The sequence below is a fragment of the Triticum aestivum genome, chromosome 1B (assembly GCF_018294505.1).
Source record: "Triticum aestivum cultivar Chinese Spring chromosome 1B, IWGSC CS RefSeq v2.1, whole genome shotgun sequence".
NCBI classification, from domain to species: Eukaryota; Viridiplantae; Streptophyta; class Magnoliopsida; order Poales; family Poaceae; genus Triticum; species Triticum aestivum.
In genome coordinates this window covers 6505103-6519111 of record NC_057795.1, presented here as the reverse complement: position 1 = coordinate 6519111, position 14009 = coordinate 6505103, and the positions used below count along the sequence as shown (strand labels likewise).

Below are 14009 nucleotides of genomic sequence, written 5' to 3'. Positions count from 1 at the left end.
AAGAGACAATGATAGATATCTCTACTTTAATATATATATATATATATATATAATAACAATAATAATAATAATAATAATAATATAATAAAAAAGCACGTAGGGTTTCTGCCCATCCGTCGCGCCAATTTGCAAAAAAGCCCCTCCGTTTTCATGAAATCAACCTGCGGTCCAGATTTAAGTCACACTGAACCGTTATTTTACAGTTTTTTAAAAAACCCCTGATTTCTAGGTATTCCATCTGCGGATCATATTTAAGTCAAACAAATGCTTTTCTAAACCATCCATATCTTTTAAACCGTAACTCTGATTTAAACATGTTATATATGAAATTTGATTAGAAAAATCCTGTTAACCCTAACTCCGATTTACGGATCATATTTAAGCTATCAATCCTGTTAACCCTTAGGTCTTCATGTCACATGATTTAATTTTTTGAATTCCAAACAATTCTTAAAACAAACAACAATGATTAATTTAAAAACTCAAAACTACTTTAAAAAGGACAAATTACAAAAAAAAACGAAAATTCTTAAAAAAATTTCAAAATAATACAAAAAGTTCAAAATAAAATAAGTAGTTATAATAATAATAATATTGAATTTCAATGAAAATAATTTTTTCTAATTATTCAGGTTGTGTATCTTCCTCTATTCAGGTTGGATTGATTCATCAAACTGGGTTTTAATTACCTCCAGCATATTTATTCATAAATAATTTGTACATTTAGTAATGCGATACGTACCTCCGGAAACAGGGTAATTGTGTTTGTAAACTACATCATTCTGGTTAATGACTAGTCTATTTTGATTATACGCATTTTATGCGAATGAACTGTAATATAACTACCCAGAGTGTCGATATGTATACACTTGCCTTAGTGTTGCAGTGCATTGATTAGATTGGCGTGCCATTCAGCCATGGCTCTGTTTCACCACACGCGAAGGGAAGCCACCAAAATAAATCAGATAACTGACGATGCACTTACTTAGAGTATGGCTCAATCTTCAGATCGGCGATGCGCTTCTTCGGCTCCTCTGCCGTGCTTTATCAGGGAGAGAAAATAGCTCCTCAGCCGTAGGGATGCCCTCGAACTATGGCTGGAAGACCTTGCCAATGGCCTGATCTCCCCATGGCAGGAACCGCCGCCGGGCATTGTGCGGGAAGGAAGAGGGATGGAGAGCCCTGGATCTGGGAGATGTGGAGATGAGGGGAGAAACCGCCTAATTATCACGCACGATTAATCCAATATCCACCTCCTCTACCATGCGCTGTCGTCAAATCTCACTACTGTTCGAGTGGATTTGAGGGTAGTATGAGATTTGGTGATTTTCGGAATTTACTCCGGAATTATCACGGACAGATCACATCGAATTTGGACAATTTTGATGAAATATAAATCAGTAATGTTAACAAGCGAACGTTCGATAGGAGGGAGGACCCAGCGCATGCCCGCACTAAGAAGCACCTATGGGTGAATTGACTTTTTGTTCTTTTCAGTTTCACCAGGTAAAATCAAATCTTCTTGTTTCCACCAGCAGCAGGGGCCGGCAACGCTGCCACATGCCACCCGTCCTCCCTGAGCCACCACCGCCAAAGTTTATCAACAAGTTAAATCTTTATTACCTCCTGTCAATGGCTAATTCAGCCCCCCCCCCCCCCCCCACCCACATATCAAAACTCCTACTAAACCTGGGCAAATGTCCAAGGACAAATCACTCATTTTGTACACACATGACCAAACAGTTCACGAAACTGAGCTTCTTCCCCCCCAACTTGTACTACTTGATCTGTACATACAAGCACCGAAACAGGTTACAGAAAAACCACAGTTCAAATAGCACGTGTTGTGTACTGAACAAGTTAAAAAGCTCAATTCTGTCTTCTCAGCTAACTAAACGATGCTCAAACTAGATACTGCATAGGACTAGTAGGTCACAAATTCTGAAACTGAAATCCATTCCTCTACAGGCAAAAATACAGAGTTTTAATCACCACCAGAACAGCGCAACTCTCTCTATTGACAAGTTTCTCATTTCTCAACTGCATACAAGTAGACACCTGCTGCTGCTGCTGCTTAATCACTTACATACGAGGAGAAATGCCTCTCATACAGACTATGAAAATGCTGCTTAACTGTCTGTATAGTGTTATATCTGCATAATCCGAAGATGATGACATCCATCCCGCACCTCACTATATGTCGGTAAAACTTCGTGTCAAGCAAGCAGGCCCAGAAAGTTCACACACCACCTCACCCTTTCCCAGCTCTTACTTGATCTGGAAAAGGCACCGGCGCAAATAAACAAATCATAGTTTAAACACCAGTACCATATGTACAAGTTAAAAGCCATTGTCTTCTGAACTAAATATCCCAGCGTCTACTAAACCTGGCAAGTATGTGAATCTTGAACAAGATAAAGGTTGAAGTTTAACACAACAGAGAACAATCATGACATAAATTGGTACAATTTCTGAAGCAAAATAAAATTAACTACCATGCAATTTCTAAGTTGTTTCTTCCCTGTTTTCCACGCTTGGCTGGGCAGCAGCAAACCAGATCAAGATGACATCGTCTCGGCCTGGGATGTTGATTCAGAGATGCCAGGCTCATCGCCAAGCAGTAGTCGCCCTACACCGGAGGCCCCGACAGTTGTCGACCGAGAGCGACTGCAGCAAAGTTCAATTGTAGAAGCAATCACAGGCCATTCCCCTAGCAGAGCACAGCAACAATCAGGGATCAGGCCTATCATCCAAGAAGATCCACAGATAAAGCCACAGTTGAAAAAGTTTATTGAACAAGCTAAAGGCCAGTGTCTTCTCAGTTAACTAAGCAAAGCAAAAACAGATAGATACATAGATAGCTCACAGACACACATGTGAGTATGTCATCCTAACTTCTACTCAACTGGGGAGATTCGTTTGATTCGCATTACAAATATCTGAACAAGGTAGAGGCCAAAGCTCAACAAAACTGATTGATCACGGTCACGACATAATCTTGTACATTGTTCAGAGCAATCAAAATCCACGCCCTCTCTGCGTCGTTTCTGACCTGTTTACTCCTGCATGGTGGATTGCTGGCGCTCCCTTGCTTCTTGAGCGGCCTTCCTCCGCTCACGGACTAGCCTTGGTATCTCCTTCCATGTCTTCGGTTTAAGTGCCATCACTGCACATATCGCAAATGGGCGTCAGAACAAACACGTACAAACTAATGTAACATAAAAATATATATCATACGAAAGTAAAATAATGGAGAACAAACTTGTACAGACATGCTGGCGTGGTAGATTTAATGGAATGGATGACTGCATCTGTTTATTAAATGTGGCAAAGATAGAAGGACGTGTTGCAAGCATACCTTCATAACGGGCATCTAGTCCTTTGATGCCAATGCTGCCCAAGCGCTGCTGCAGGCATCTAGGGAGCTTCTTTACAGCAGGACAGCGTTGTATTGCAAGAAAGTAGAGAGACCTGTATACTTGCGGCTCATTCGGTAGGGATGCCAGGGTACTGCATCTTTGAAGATTAAGGACATCCAACAATGGGGGGTGCTCTCCCGACAGACACTCCAGCGATGTCAACCCACTGTTGCCCATAATTACCAGTCTCTTGAGGGGTGCAGGCAGACGGAGAGTTCCCCCCAACATACCAGTACAGTCCAGTATTTCTAGAGTTTCAAGATGGGGAGGAAGTAAATGCTCACCTGCAGTTGTTGCTGCTACTGGTGGCTCTGGCATGATAGGACTTTTGCTTATGGTGGTAGTGACTTCTGGTTTTTGGAGCCCACCCAGCTGGCATGATAGGACTTGAATACTAGTGCAGTCATCAATTTCTAAGGTCTTTAAGGACAGAGGAAGATTTAGAACCGCCGGTAAACTATCACATGCAGACAAACATAGATTTTCTAGGCATGGACAGAAGTGATTCATGGGTGAGGATGACAACTCTGATACAGCTGTGGGCATGATTTCCTCACTACAAGAAGACCCTTGGACTAACTCAGACATGTACTGCTGCTTGCCTAAAATGGACTCAACTTTAGGGCACCACTCAATATTCATTATCTTGAGAGATGCCGGGACGTTGAACATCTCTACCAAACTTGGACAATACTCTAACTGAAGAGACTCCAGACCTGGCAGGTGTTGACTCCTTCCGGATGCGAATGGCTTAAGAGGTGCTTCTCCGTATCCGGTCAGATTTTTGCACTCACTAATCTCCAATCTCCTCAAGGATACTAAGCTTTGGAACACTTTCTCTGGCCAGTGGACGAGCACATCGCATTCATGAATTTTCAACTCTTCAAGATGTACAAAATAGTCCCACGGCTCTAGGGCACCTGATCCAAAGAATAAGTTGCAGCATCCTAACTCCATAACCGTAAGAGGGGATTTCTGGTTCCATTTCTCCTTGCTGTCCATGGGTACAATTGAAGCGCACTCACCCTCTGATGTTGTCTCTGTGCCTTCTAGGTTCAGTACCAGATTGGTCAGTGAAGACAAATATCTGTCTACAAAATGGAAGATGTCTTGCTTGCCATCTTGAATTTCCAATAAAGTGAGTTTTGGCGCTTCAGGTAAATCTATCATCTCTGGGCATCTCTGAATTAACAGTTTCTCAAGCTGAGGAAACAATGTCCCTTCGAGTGCATCCCATCTCTGAAAACTCTGCAAGTCTTTCATTTCGAGCACCTTTAGGGCAGGAAACGCTGAGCGTGCCAATGTATAACCACCTTCACCACAAGGTCCTTCTAGCAATGGTGCTTCAGGCAACACTGTCAGCTTTGGGCATTTCTCAATTGATAGTTTCTCAAGACAAGGAAACACTATATGTTGTCCTTGAGTCTCTTCGATTGCATCCCATCTCTGAAAGCTCTCCAAGTTTTCCATTTTGAGCACCTTTAGGGCAGGAAATGCTGAGCGTACCAATGTATAACCAGCTTCGCCACACGGTCCTTGCAGCAATGGAGCTTCAGGTAATCCTGCCAACTTTCCACAATTACTTATAAACAACTCCTCAAGCACAGGAAATGTTGTCTGTTCTTCTTGCCTCTCATCTATTTGCCACCATCCCTCAAAACCCAACAGATGGTCTAGCATAAGCACCTTCAGTTTTGCAAAAGTGAAGATTGTACTGCATCTGAACAAAAATTGCAATTTTTCACAATGAAAAAGATAGATCTCAACCATGTTTTGCAACATACCCATGCACTCTCCTCCATAGGAATATATCTTCAGAACCTGCAGCCCATCATGAGGTTCGAAATTGTCGAGCACCTTGCTGTCACAAACAGAAGTCCATCTTAGTGTCAGTTCTTTGAGATCCTTCTTCTTACCAAGATAAGCCACTTCCGCTTCCGCTTCAATATGACATATCTCTAGCTGACCACCAAGGTTTAAGTTCTGCAGCTCTGCAACATCACTGCAATTCGGTCCAGTAACTGCTGCCACAAAACATGTCAGCGTCTGCAAGTTCGTTAGTTTTCCTAGTTCTGGAGGCATGCTCTTCAACTTCGGACATCCATGAGTGTAGAGGTGACGGAGGGAAGTCATATACTTCATTTGCATTGGAAGTCGATCAAGATAAGAGCAGTTGGAAAGGTCCAACACTTGCAGGTTATACAGAATACTTATATCCTCAGGAAGTGCTTTGATAGAACTTTGTGAGAGATCAAGGTACCTCAGGTGATGCAGATACTTTGCTTTGAGTAGAAATGATTCTGTTATCAGACAGAGCTTCAAGGCATGCAAAGATCTATATTTTGAGAGATGCTGCAATGAGCTTCGTACATAACTATTGCATAGCAGAGTTTGGATAGTAGGGGATCTTTTGTCCATAACATTCAAAATACCTTCTGGTTCTCCACATGACAAGGACAAATGCCGAGCAGTATCCGAAAGCCACTCGACTTGACTCGGTTCCTTAATTTCAATGACACATTCCTTTCCCATAACAGACATTGCAATATCATGCATAAGATCATGTATTTTGCATGTAGTTCTGAAACAATACTGCTCGTCGCCCTTAAATTCCTCTATGTCCAGAAAGAATGACCTTGATGCTAGTTCATTGAAAATATGTTTTCCAGTGGTTTCAAGACTATCTTCCTCTTGTTCTGGGATAAAGCCATTCGCAATCCATAGTTGGATAAGCTTCTCCACATTAATCTTGTAATCCTTGGGAAATATGGCACAGAAAGCAAAGCACTGCTTCATGTGTGGTGGCAAATCGTTGTAGCTAAGCTTCAGTATTGGCAAAATTCCAGTTTCCTTGGTACAAATACTGCTTCTAGATGATATAGCCTTCCATTCTTGCACGCTGGTCTTGGTAAGAAGTACAGATCCTAGTGCAGTTGCAGCTAAAGGAGAGCCACGACATCTCTTCACAATCTCACCAACCATCTCGAGTAGCTCGGGAGGCTTTTCATTCTCTGAACTGAATGCTCTAGCCACAATAATTTCCTTTATGAAGCTATCCTTCAAAACATTGAGATTGTAGGTTCTATCTGCACCCATAATTTCAGCAACTTGTTTATCACGGGTTGTTGTCAACACTGCACTACCCATGCCACCATGCTGAAGACAGACCTTCAAACGTTCCCACTTATGGACCTCTCTGTTCCAGATATCATCCAATACAAGGAGATACCTCTGCCCGCTGACAAGTTTTTGAAGTCTATCCAGTGGTGGTTTGTCTGTATCATAATTTTTCTTGGGGGATGCATCAAGTATACTCTTAGCCACCGAATTCACATCGAAGGTATCAGAGACGCAGACCCATAGCTGCAACTGAAAATGCTTTTGAATTTCAGGTTCATTGTATATGAGTTGTGCCAATGTGGTCTTGCCAAGGCCCCCCATTCCAACAATGGGAACTACTGTAAGATCTGCATTGCTAGCTTGACCAAGTAGCACGTTAACGATATTATCTTTATCTTCGCGTCTGGATCTGCTGGCAATTTCTTGTGGGTCGATGATGACATAATCTGTCTGCCTCCACTCCTTGGACACTGGTGTCTGCCTCAACTGATTGGACACCAATAATGTCTGCCTCAACCCAAAGTCATGCATCTCTGCTATGAGGACATTGATATCTTGCAGAATCCTGCAAAGCTTGCTACCCATTCTGTGACGGAACACAACACGGTTGTGGGTAGGGAAGAGTTTTATAACATCAAAGCCAAGCTTTTTGTAGTGTCCATTCTTCTTTGCTTCACGGCGGAGCGCTTCATACCTGAACTCGTCAAAGACTTCATTTGCCTCATAGGCCACCGTCTTGAGCTCCTGGAGCCAGGCTTTAGCTCCTTCTCTGTGTGCTGCGGCCTGCTCCTCAGCGTCGGTGATGACGTCCAGGATGATAGGAAGCCTGCGTTTGAGAATCCTGTGCTGCTTCTCCATTCCCTCCATCACATTGTACTGGTCGAGGAGGTAGCTGGACGCCTTGTCCCTGAGCATGGCCACCAGTGGCCGGATCGCCATGGTGACCACCAGCTCCGCCATTGTAACGCTCACGGACAACACAAGTGCACTGCAGAATTTAAGGGGGGGGAGACAAAGTTGTCAGCAAGACTAAATCTGAACTTTGCTGAACCTATTTGTGAAATGTTCCGTCAATTTTTCGAAATTTATAAATCTACAGGGGAGAAAAAAAAACTAAAATGAAATCTACACCCTGAACCAGTTACAAGTCTTGTGAGGAAGACGTGTGTAAATATAGCTTGAGTGCTTGACATCTGTTCTTGAACCAATTACAACTCAAAATCAAATATTGCAGCTATAGTTACCTTCACGAGCTTGCACCTGAGAAACCAGGACCAGCAACGCAGCAACAGCGAGGAAGAAGTGGTCCTGACCGGCACGTGGAAGCTGAGCGGCTCCGGCGCTGTAGCAGCAGCAGTACCCAGAACCTGGCCGGCACCGACGACGAGATGCGCAACCAGGCGGGAGCTCCGGTGAAGCTATGCCAGCGCGGATATGTGGGTGTGAGATTTCTGGGAGCAGCAAAGCTTTTGGAAGCTGGGAATAGGATTTGGGAAAGCAGCTAAGCTCTTCTTTGGAAAAGAATTCAGGGAGACATGCATGTGGTGTGTGGGGAAGGAATTCGATTCTTTCTTTGGCAAAGAGGAAAGGAGATGGATGGATGGGGTCATGCGGTTGGAGGAATTTATTGGCATCAAAGCCAAATTTTAGTGCCAATCCTCCTCTCTCTATCTAGATATGATTTCTAGTCAGTACTCTCTCCTTCTAGGTTTGTCAGGTTGCCAACTAGACCTGAAAACATTCCCGTCAGTATTAATTAGATCGTACTAGTAACCAGGTTCTTTTATTTTAGCAATGACAGTTCCTTTTGTATTTTTTGAAATTATTTTTCTTAATCGTTTTAATAGTTATTGTGTAGTTCTTGGCGTGTTTAACTAGTATAGCTGCTAATGGAACTGTAGTTATCTTACAGATGGGTGGTCGGTGGGAATAGGATCTGTGGGAGGAGACGTGCTCTGTCCTGTGGGGAAGGAATTCCATTCTTTCTTCCTTGGAAAAAAGTGGATGCTCTTCTGATGGATGGATTGGGGTCATGGGATTGCTCCACTCACACGTTGGCTTCCCCAGTCACTATCAATGAAGAAGATGCGTGAACAGTACAACTGAGGCAAGCATCTCATCCCATCTACAAATATGAGATCGCTATCAGAATTTCTCCCCAAGTATTGAATAGGATAAAACTACAGTTTCAAAAAGCATCTGACCAAGTTAAAGATAAATGTCTCCACTCAGCAACAGCGCTGAAACTAGATACAGTTCGCAAACCTGAGTATCCCTACTTCTACTAAAATATGATTTGAAGGGAGGATTAAAGCGTAAAAGATGGCGGAAACTGAATATACTGACTTGAGGAAAGGACACATGTTGTCATACAGCAATTTTTCATGAGAAACTCCTGAACAAAAATCGCATAATTACTAATGACCAATTCACAAGGAAGAGTGACAAACAAAAATTTCTATAAACCCATCGAAAAATCTTTTTCGCGCGAACAAATCCAATAAATCTGAAAACCTCATAGCACAGACATCTAAGAAAAATGGAAGCACGCATAGAGGTGCTAGATAGCTTACTTCCTCGCTTTCAGAATCTGGTGAGAGGAGCTCTAGTGCATCAGCTACATCAATTGTCCCCCACTTTCTTGTCAATTCAAGTGCTTGCTTAGCCTCCTGCACATTATCCTAAACAAAATAAGCTACCATATCATTTACAAACGAGGTCAAAATAAATGTTATCAGGAGAAACACACATGATTCAGAATATTCATTAGAACCAGCTTTTGCGCACAAACAGACATAGATCAATTGAAATGTGTGAAAGCATCTTTTAATCTTACAATTAACTAGACTGGACCAATTGAACAGCGGAGTGAATAAAAAAGGCATGCTTACACCAAAAACAAAAATACTAACTATGGTGGTATATTTCGTCAACAACTTGCTCAATACAACTTGCAAAAGATATAGCATCCCTGCTAGATGGAAACCAACCACTACATTTGCAGTATTATGCAAAGATGAAGAGATGATATTTTCAGGACAGAGCACCAACATGCTTGACAAACAACATGATGCAGAAGGTATGAATAAATAGAATAGTGGTCAGAAATAATAAACACCTAGTTGCGCTATATAATCCTTAGAAAATGAAACACGACAAACAACCACTTTGATTGCTGAACAGTAATCAGGAGAACAGAAATGAAGTTCGGTGCAAATAATTTCAGTTACCGAAAAAGGCTCGCGCCCCGCTTTATAGATAAAGCCAATGCCAAAGCCAACATCCACAAGGTTCACACAAACACAAGGTCCACACGCACACAAAGTCCAAGCACACGAAAGCAACAAGGGTTAATGCTGAGGGCACAGCTCAACAAGCCCAACGCACACAGCCAAAAAGGCACACGCGCCAGGAGGGGAAGATCCACTAGTCGGGCTCCGGGGGTGGCGGCGGGAGCGGAGGTGCCAGGCGGAAGGCCAACGAACGGAGGTCGGTGAGGAGTCTGTCGATGGCGTCCCGATCCGGAGGGCGGCTAAGCGGCCGCCAGAGCTGCAAGTAACCACACATTTTAAAGATGGAGTCAGTCGCACGTCGAAGGGGCACCTTCTGAATCACGAGCCTATTGCGAACCGTCCACAAGGTCCAGGCCAGCACCCCGACGCACAGCCATCTAATATTCCTGTAGCGAGGGGGGAGGCCTGAATTTCGGCAAGCAAGTCAGGGAAGTTGGTATTACACCACTGTCCGCCAACCGTTTCGCGGAAACAAGACCAAAGGAACTGTGCCGTGCAGCACGAGAAGAAGATGTGATTAGCATCCTCAACCGTGGCACATAGGGGGCACATTCCATCACCAGGGCCATGGCGCCTGAGGACCTCCACGCCGGTCGGGAGGCGGCCGCGGGTCCACTGCCACAGAAAGATCCGGATCTTAAGTGGGAGGCGAATGTCCCAAATAAGGCCGAAAGGCTCCGGAGCTGACGAGGGGGCAATAGCCGCGTAGAGGGATTTGGTGGAAAAGCGGCCGGAGGGATCTAGGCGCCAGGAGATGGCATCCGGAACGTCTGCCACGTCCATAGGCAGCAGGGCGATGTCCTGGAGGAAGTCATCCCAGGCAGCCACCTCGGCAGGTCCAAAAGGGCGGCGGAACGCGAGGCGCCCTAAGTCAATAAGGGCCGCCTCGACAGAGACCCGAGGGTCAACTACAATATCGAAGAGGATGGGGAACCGGGCAGCTAGAGGGGAGTCCCCAAGCCATCTATCCAGCCAGAACAAGGTCGAGGCGCCGGAGCCCACAGAGATGGAAGTGCCTATACGCAAAACCGGAAGCAGCTGTACGACGGCCTGCCAAAACTGGGAGCCGCCCGAGCGTTGGCAGAACGCCAGAGGCTGTCCGCGAAGATACTTGTTCTGGAGGATAGTTAGCCAGAGGCCTCCCTCTCCATTGGCAATGCGCCATAGCCAGCGGGTCAAGAGGGCGATGTTCATGCACCGAGAGGATAGAATCCCAAGACCGCCCTGGTCTTTGGGTTTGCAAATATCTGGCCAGCTGACCATGTGATATTTCTGCTTGCCCTCCTCCCCTGCCCAGAAGAATCTGGACTGGTATTTGGCGATCTCCTGGTGGAGCGTCTCATGAAGGCTGTAGAAGCTCATGAGGAACCACAGGAGGCTGGCAAGCGAAGAGTTGATAAGAATCACGCGGGCCGCCTTCGATAGCCAGCGCCCTTTCCAGGGCTCTACGTGATGCTGCATACGGGTCACCGTGGGGCGGAGGTCCGCCATGGTGAGGCACAAGTCACTAATGGGGATCCCCAGATAAGTCGTGGGGAAGGAGCCCAGCCGACAGTTAAGCCGATCGGCGATGGACTGAGCTTCCTCAGCGGGGTACCCGAGCACCATCACTTCGCTCTTGTCAAAGTTGATGGTAAGGCCCGACATTTGCTGGAAGCACAGAAGGAGGAACTTCAGATTGGAAATCTCAAGGGCGGATCCCTCGACCATAACAATGGTGTCATCCGCGTATTGGAGAAGGGAGACCCCTCCCCCTCCAACAAGGTGCAGGACCAATCCTCGAATATGTCCCGCAGCCTTGGCCTTATCTAGGATGGCAGCCAGGGCATCCACAACCATGTTGAACAAGAACGGCGAGAAGGGGTCCCCCTGCCGGACCCCACAGAGGGTAGGGAAGAAGGGCCCGATGTCGCCATTGATGTTCACTGCCGTCCGGCCACAGGAGACGAGCTGCATGACGCGTGTCACCCAACGGTCGTCAAAGCCCTTGCGAAGCAGGACTTCCCTCAGGAACGGCCAGTGGACCGTGTCGTAGGCTTTGTGGAAGTCCAACTTCAGGAAGACCGCCCGATGGCGCTTCAGACGGACCTCGTGGAGCACCTCGTGGAACACCAACACCCCATCTAGGATAAATCGGCCTTGAATGAAGGCGGATTGGTTCGGGTGGGTGATAGTATCCGCAAGGAGGGTCACCCTATTGGCGTATCCCTTCGCCAGGATCCTAAAAATCACATTAATCACTGTGATGGGGCGGAACTGGCGAATATCGGAGGCGCCCGGGACCTTGGGGATGAGGGTCACCACCCCATAGTTGAGGCACCCCAAATCCATGGAACCCGAGTAGAATTCCTCAAAGAGCGCCATGACCTCGAGCTTGATGGTAGGCCAGAACATCTTGAAGAAAGCTACTGGGAGACCGTCCGGTCCCGGGGCCGAGGAGGAGTTCATCCCCTTAACGGCAGCGAGGACCTCGTCCTCGCTGAAGGGGGCAACCAGAGTTGCATTGGCTGCATCCGAAACTCCTAACGCGCCCAACCAAATGTCGAGGGCGAGGCTAGCCCCACCACGCGGGGTGGGGGTAAATAAAGCCCTATAGAAGCCATCCACGTGGAGGCGGATGGCCTCGGGCCGCACTAGCTGCGCGCCTCCATCCCACAGGCAGTGGATGGAGTTGCGGCGACGCCGGCCGTTTGCGACCGCCTGGAAGTAGGCGGTGTTGGCATCGCCCTGTAGCACCCACCTCTGAGTACCCCTCACGCGCCAGTAAGCCTCCTCATCCGAGTAGATGATGGAGAGCTGATCCTCCAGGTCGTATCGAAGCAGCCACTCGTTCGAGGAGAGCCCAGTCGAGTCCGCACGCGCATCCAGAGCTTGAATAGCTATCAAGATGGACTTCTTGCGCTCTCTCAGGTCCCGGCCTAAATTAGCCCCCCAACCCTTCATGAACTGGCGGGCTAGCTTGGCACAAAAGTGCCATGAGTCGACCGCAGACATGGAGCGGTGGGGTGCCGACCTAGCGGAGACCCAGCGGGCGACGACGGCCTCCCGGAAACCCGTCTGGTTGAGCCAGAAGAGCTCGAACCGGAATCGCGGCGGGGAGGGAGGGCGCTCGTCAGCGGTGGAGAGGAGAAGGGGGACATGGTCGGAGCCAATCCGGGTAACTGCCCGGAGCGACGACAGAGGGCATCGCAATTCCCACTCCGGGGAAACTAGGACACGATCCAGCACGGATTGAGTCGGGACAGCTTGCCGGTTGGTCCAGGTGAATCTGGCACCTGTCCGGTCAAGCTCACGGAGCCCCAGCTCCGCGATCCAATCGTTGAATAATTGCATTCGGGGAAAATTAATCCGGGAATTATTCTTCTCCTCCGGGGATCGGATGAGATTGAAGTCACCCCCCACTAACACAGGGAGTGGGGAGTTGGAGATCTTCAGCTGCAGTTCGGCAAGGAAGGCCGGGGAGCGGCGGTGATCCGCCGGTCCGTAGACAACAATGACCTCCCACTTGAAATTCAGAGCCCGCTCGAAGATCTCCATGCTAACGAAGAAATCCCCTCGGTCCATGCCTCCCACCTCAAAAGTGGCGTCCTTAACCCCAAGGAGGATGCCACCCGAGTGGCCTGAGGTCCCACTAGAAGGGAGCCAGTGCCACGCGAAGAGGTGGGGGCTTAGATGCTCAAGCTCTTGAAGGGTGAACTCGGATTGAAGGGTTTCCTGGATGGCTACAATGTCAATATGTTCATCCCGGATGTACTCGATGAGCTGGCGGCGACGACCGTCATGGCCGAAGCCGCGGAGGTTCCAGAAAAGGGCCCTCATCTAAACCCCCATCGGGGGGCTGCTTGACCCCAGGACACGGGAGGCGCTTTGAGCGCGGAGGGCGGCCGTGCGAGACCGGGTGCGGCCACGAATAACCCCGTCGGCCACCGGAGGAGTCGGAACCTGGGGCCGGAGCAGGCGGGCTCGGGTCTCAGCCAGCCTGCCGTCGAGGATCTCTCGGGCCCTAATGGCCTCAATCTGATCTAAGGGGGGACCGACCTCCCCCCTGAAGACGATGGCCGAGTCATTGGCCACCTTAGCGAGGTGGCCGAGGGGAGCGGCCTCGAGAGCAGAGAAGGAGCAACGAGAAGAACTGGGAAGGTCGGGGTCCGCACCTGACTCGAGGTTCCGGGCCGCG

At 47.6% G+C, this 14009-nt stretch overlaps 1 protein-coding gene across 1 annotated transcript; it reads right to left on the bottom strand.

Annotated features, from left to right (window-relative positions):
• Positions 1-2392: 2392 nt before the first annotated feature.
• Positions 2393-8030, bottom strand: LOC123103066 (putative disease resistance protein RGA3). Its single transcript, XM_044524557.1, has 4 exons — positions 7784-8030; positions 3359-7527; positions 3053-3166; positions 2393-2710 (listed from the first exon to the last, which is right to left on the bottom strand). The coding sequence occupies exons 2-3, from the start codon at positions 7497-7499 to the stop codon at positions 3057-3059; spliced, it is 4251 nt and encodes a 1416-aa protein (XP_044380492.1). The 5' UTR covers positions 7500-7527; positions 7784-8030; the 3' UTR covers positions 2393-2710; positions 3053-3056.
• Positions 8031-14009: the final 5979 nt, after the last annotated feature.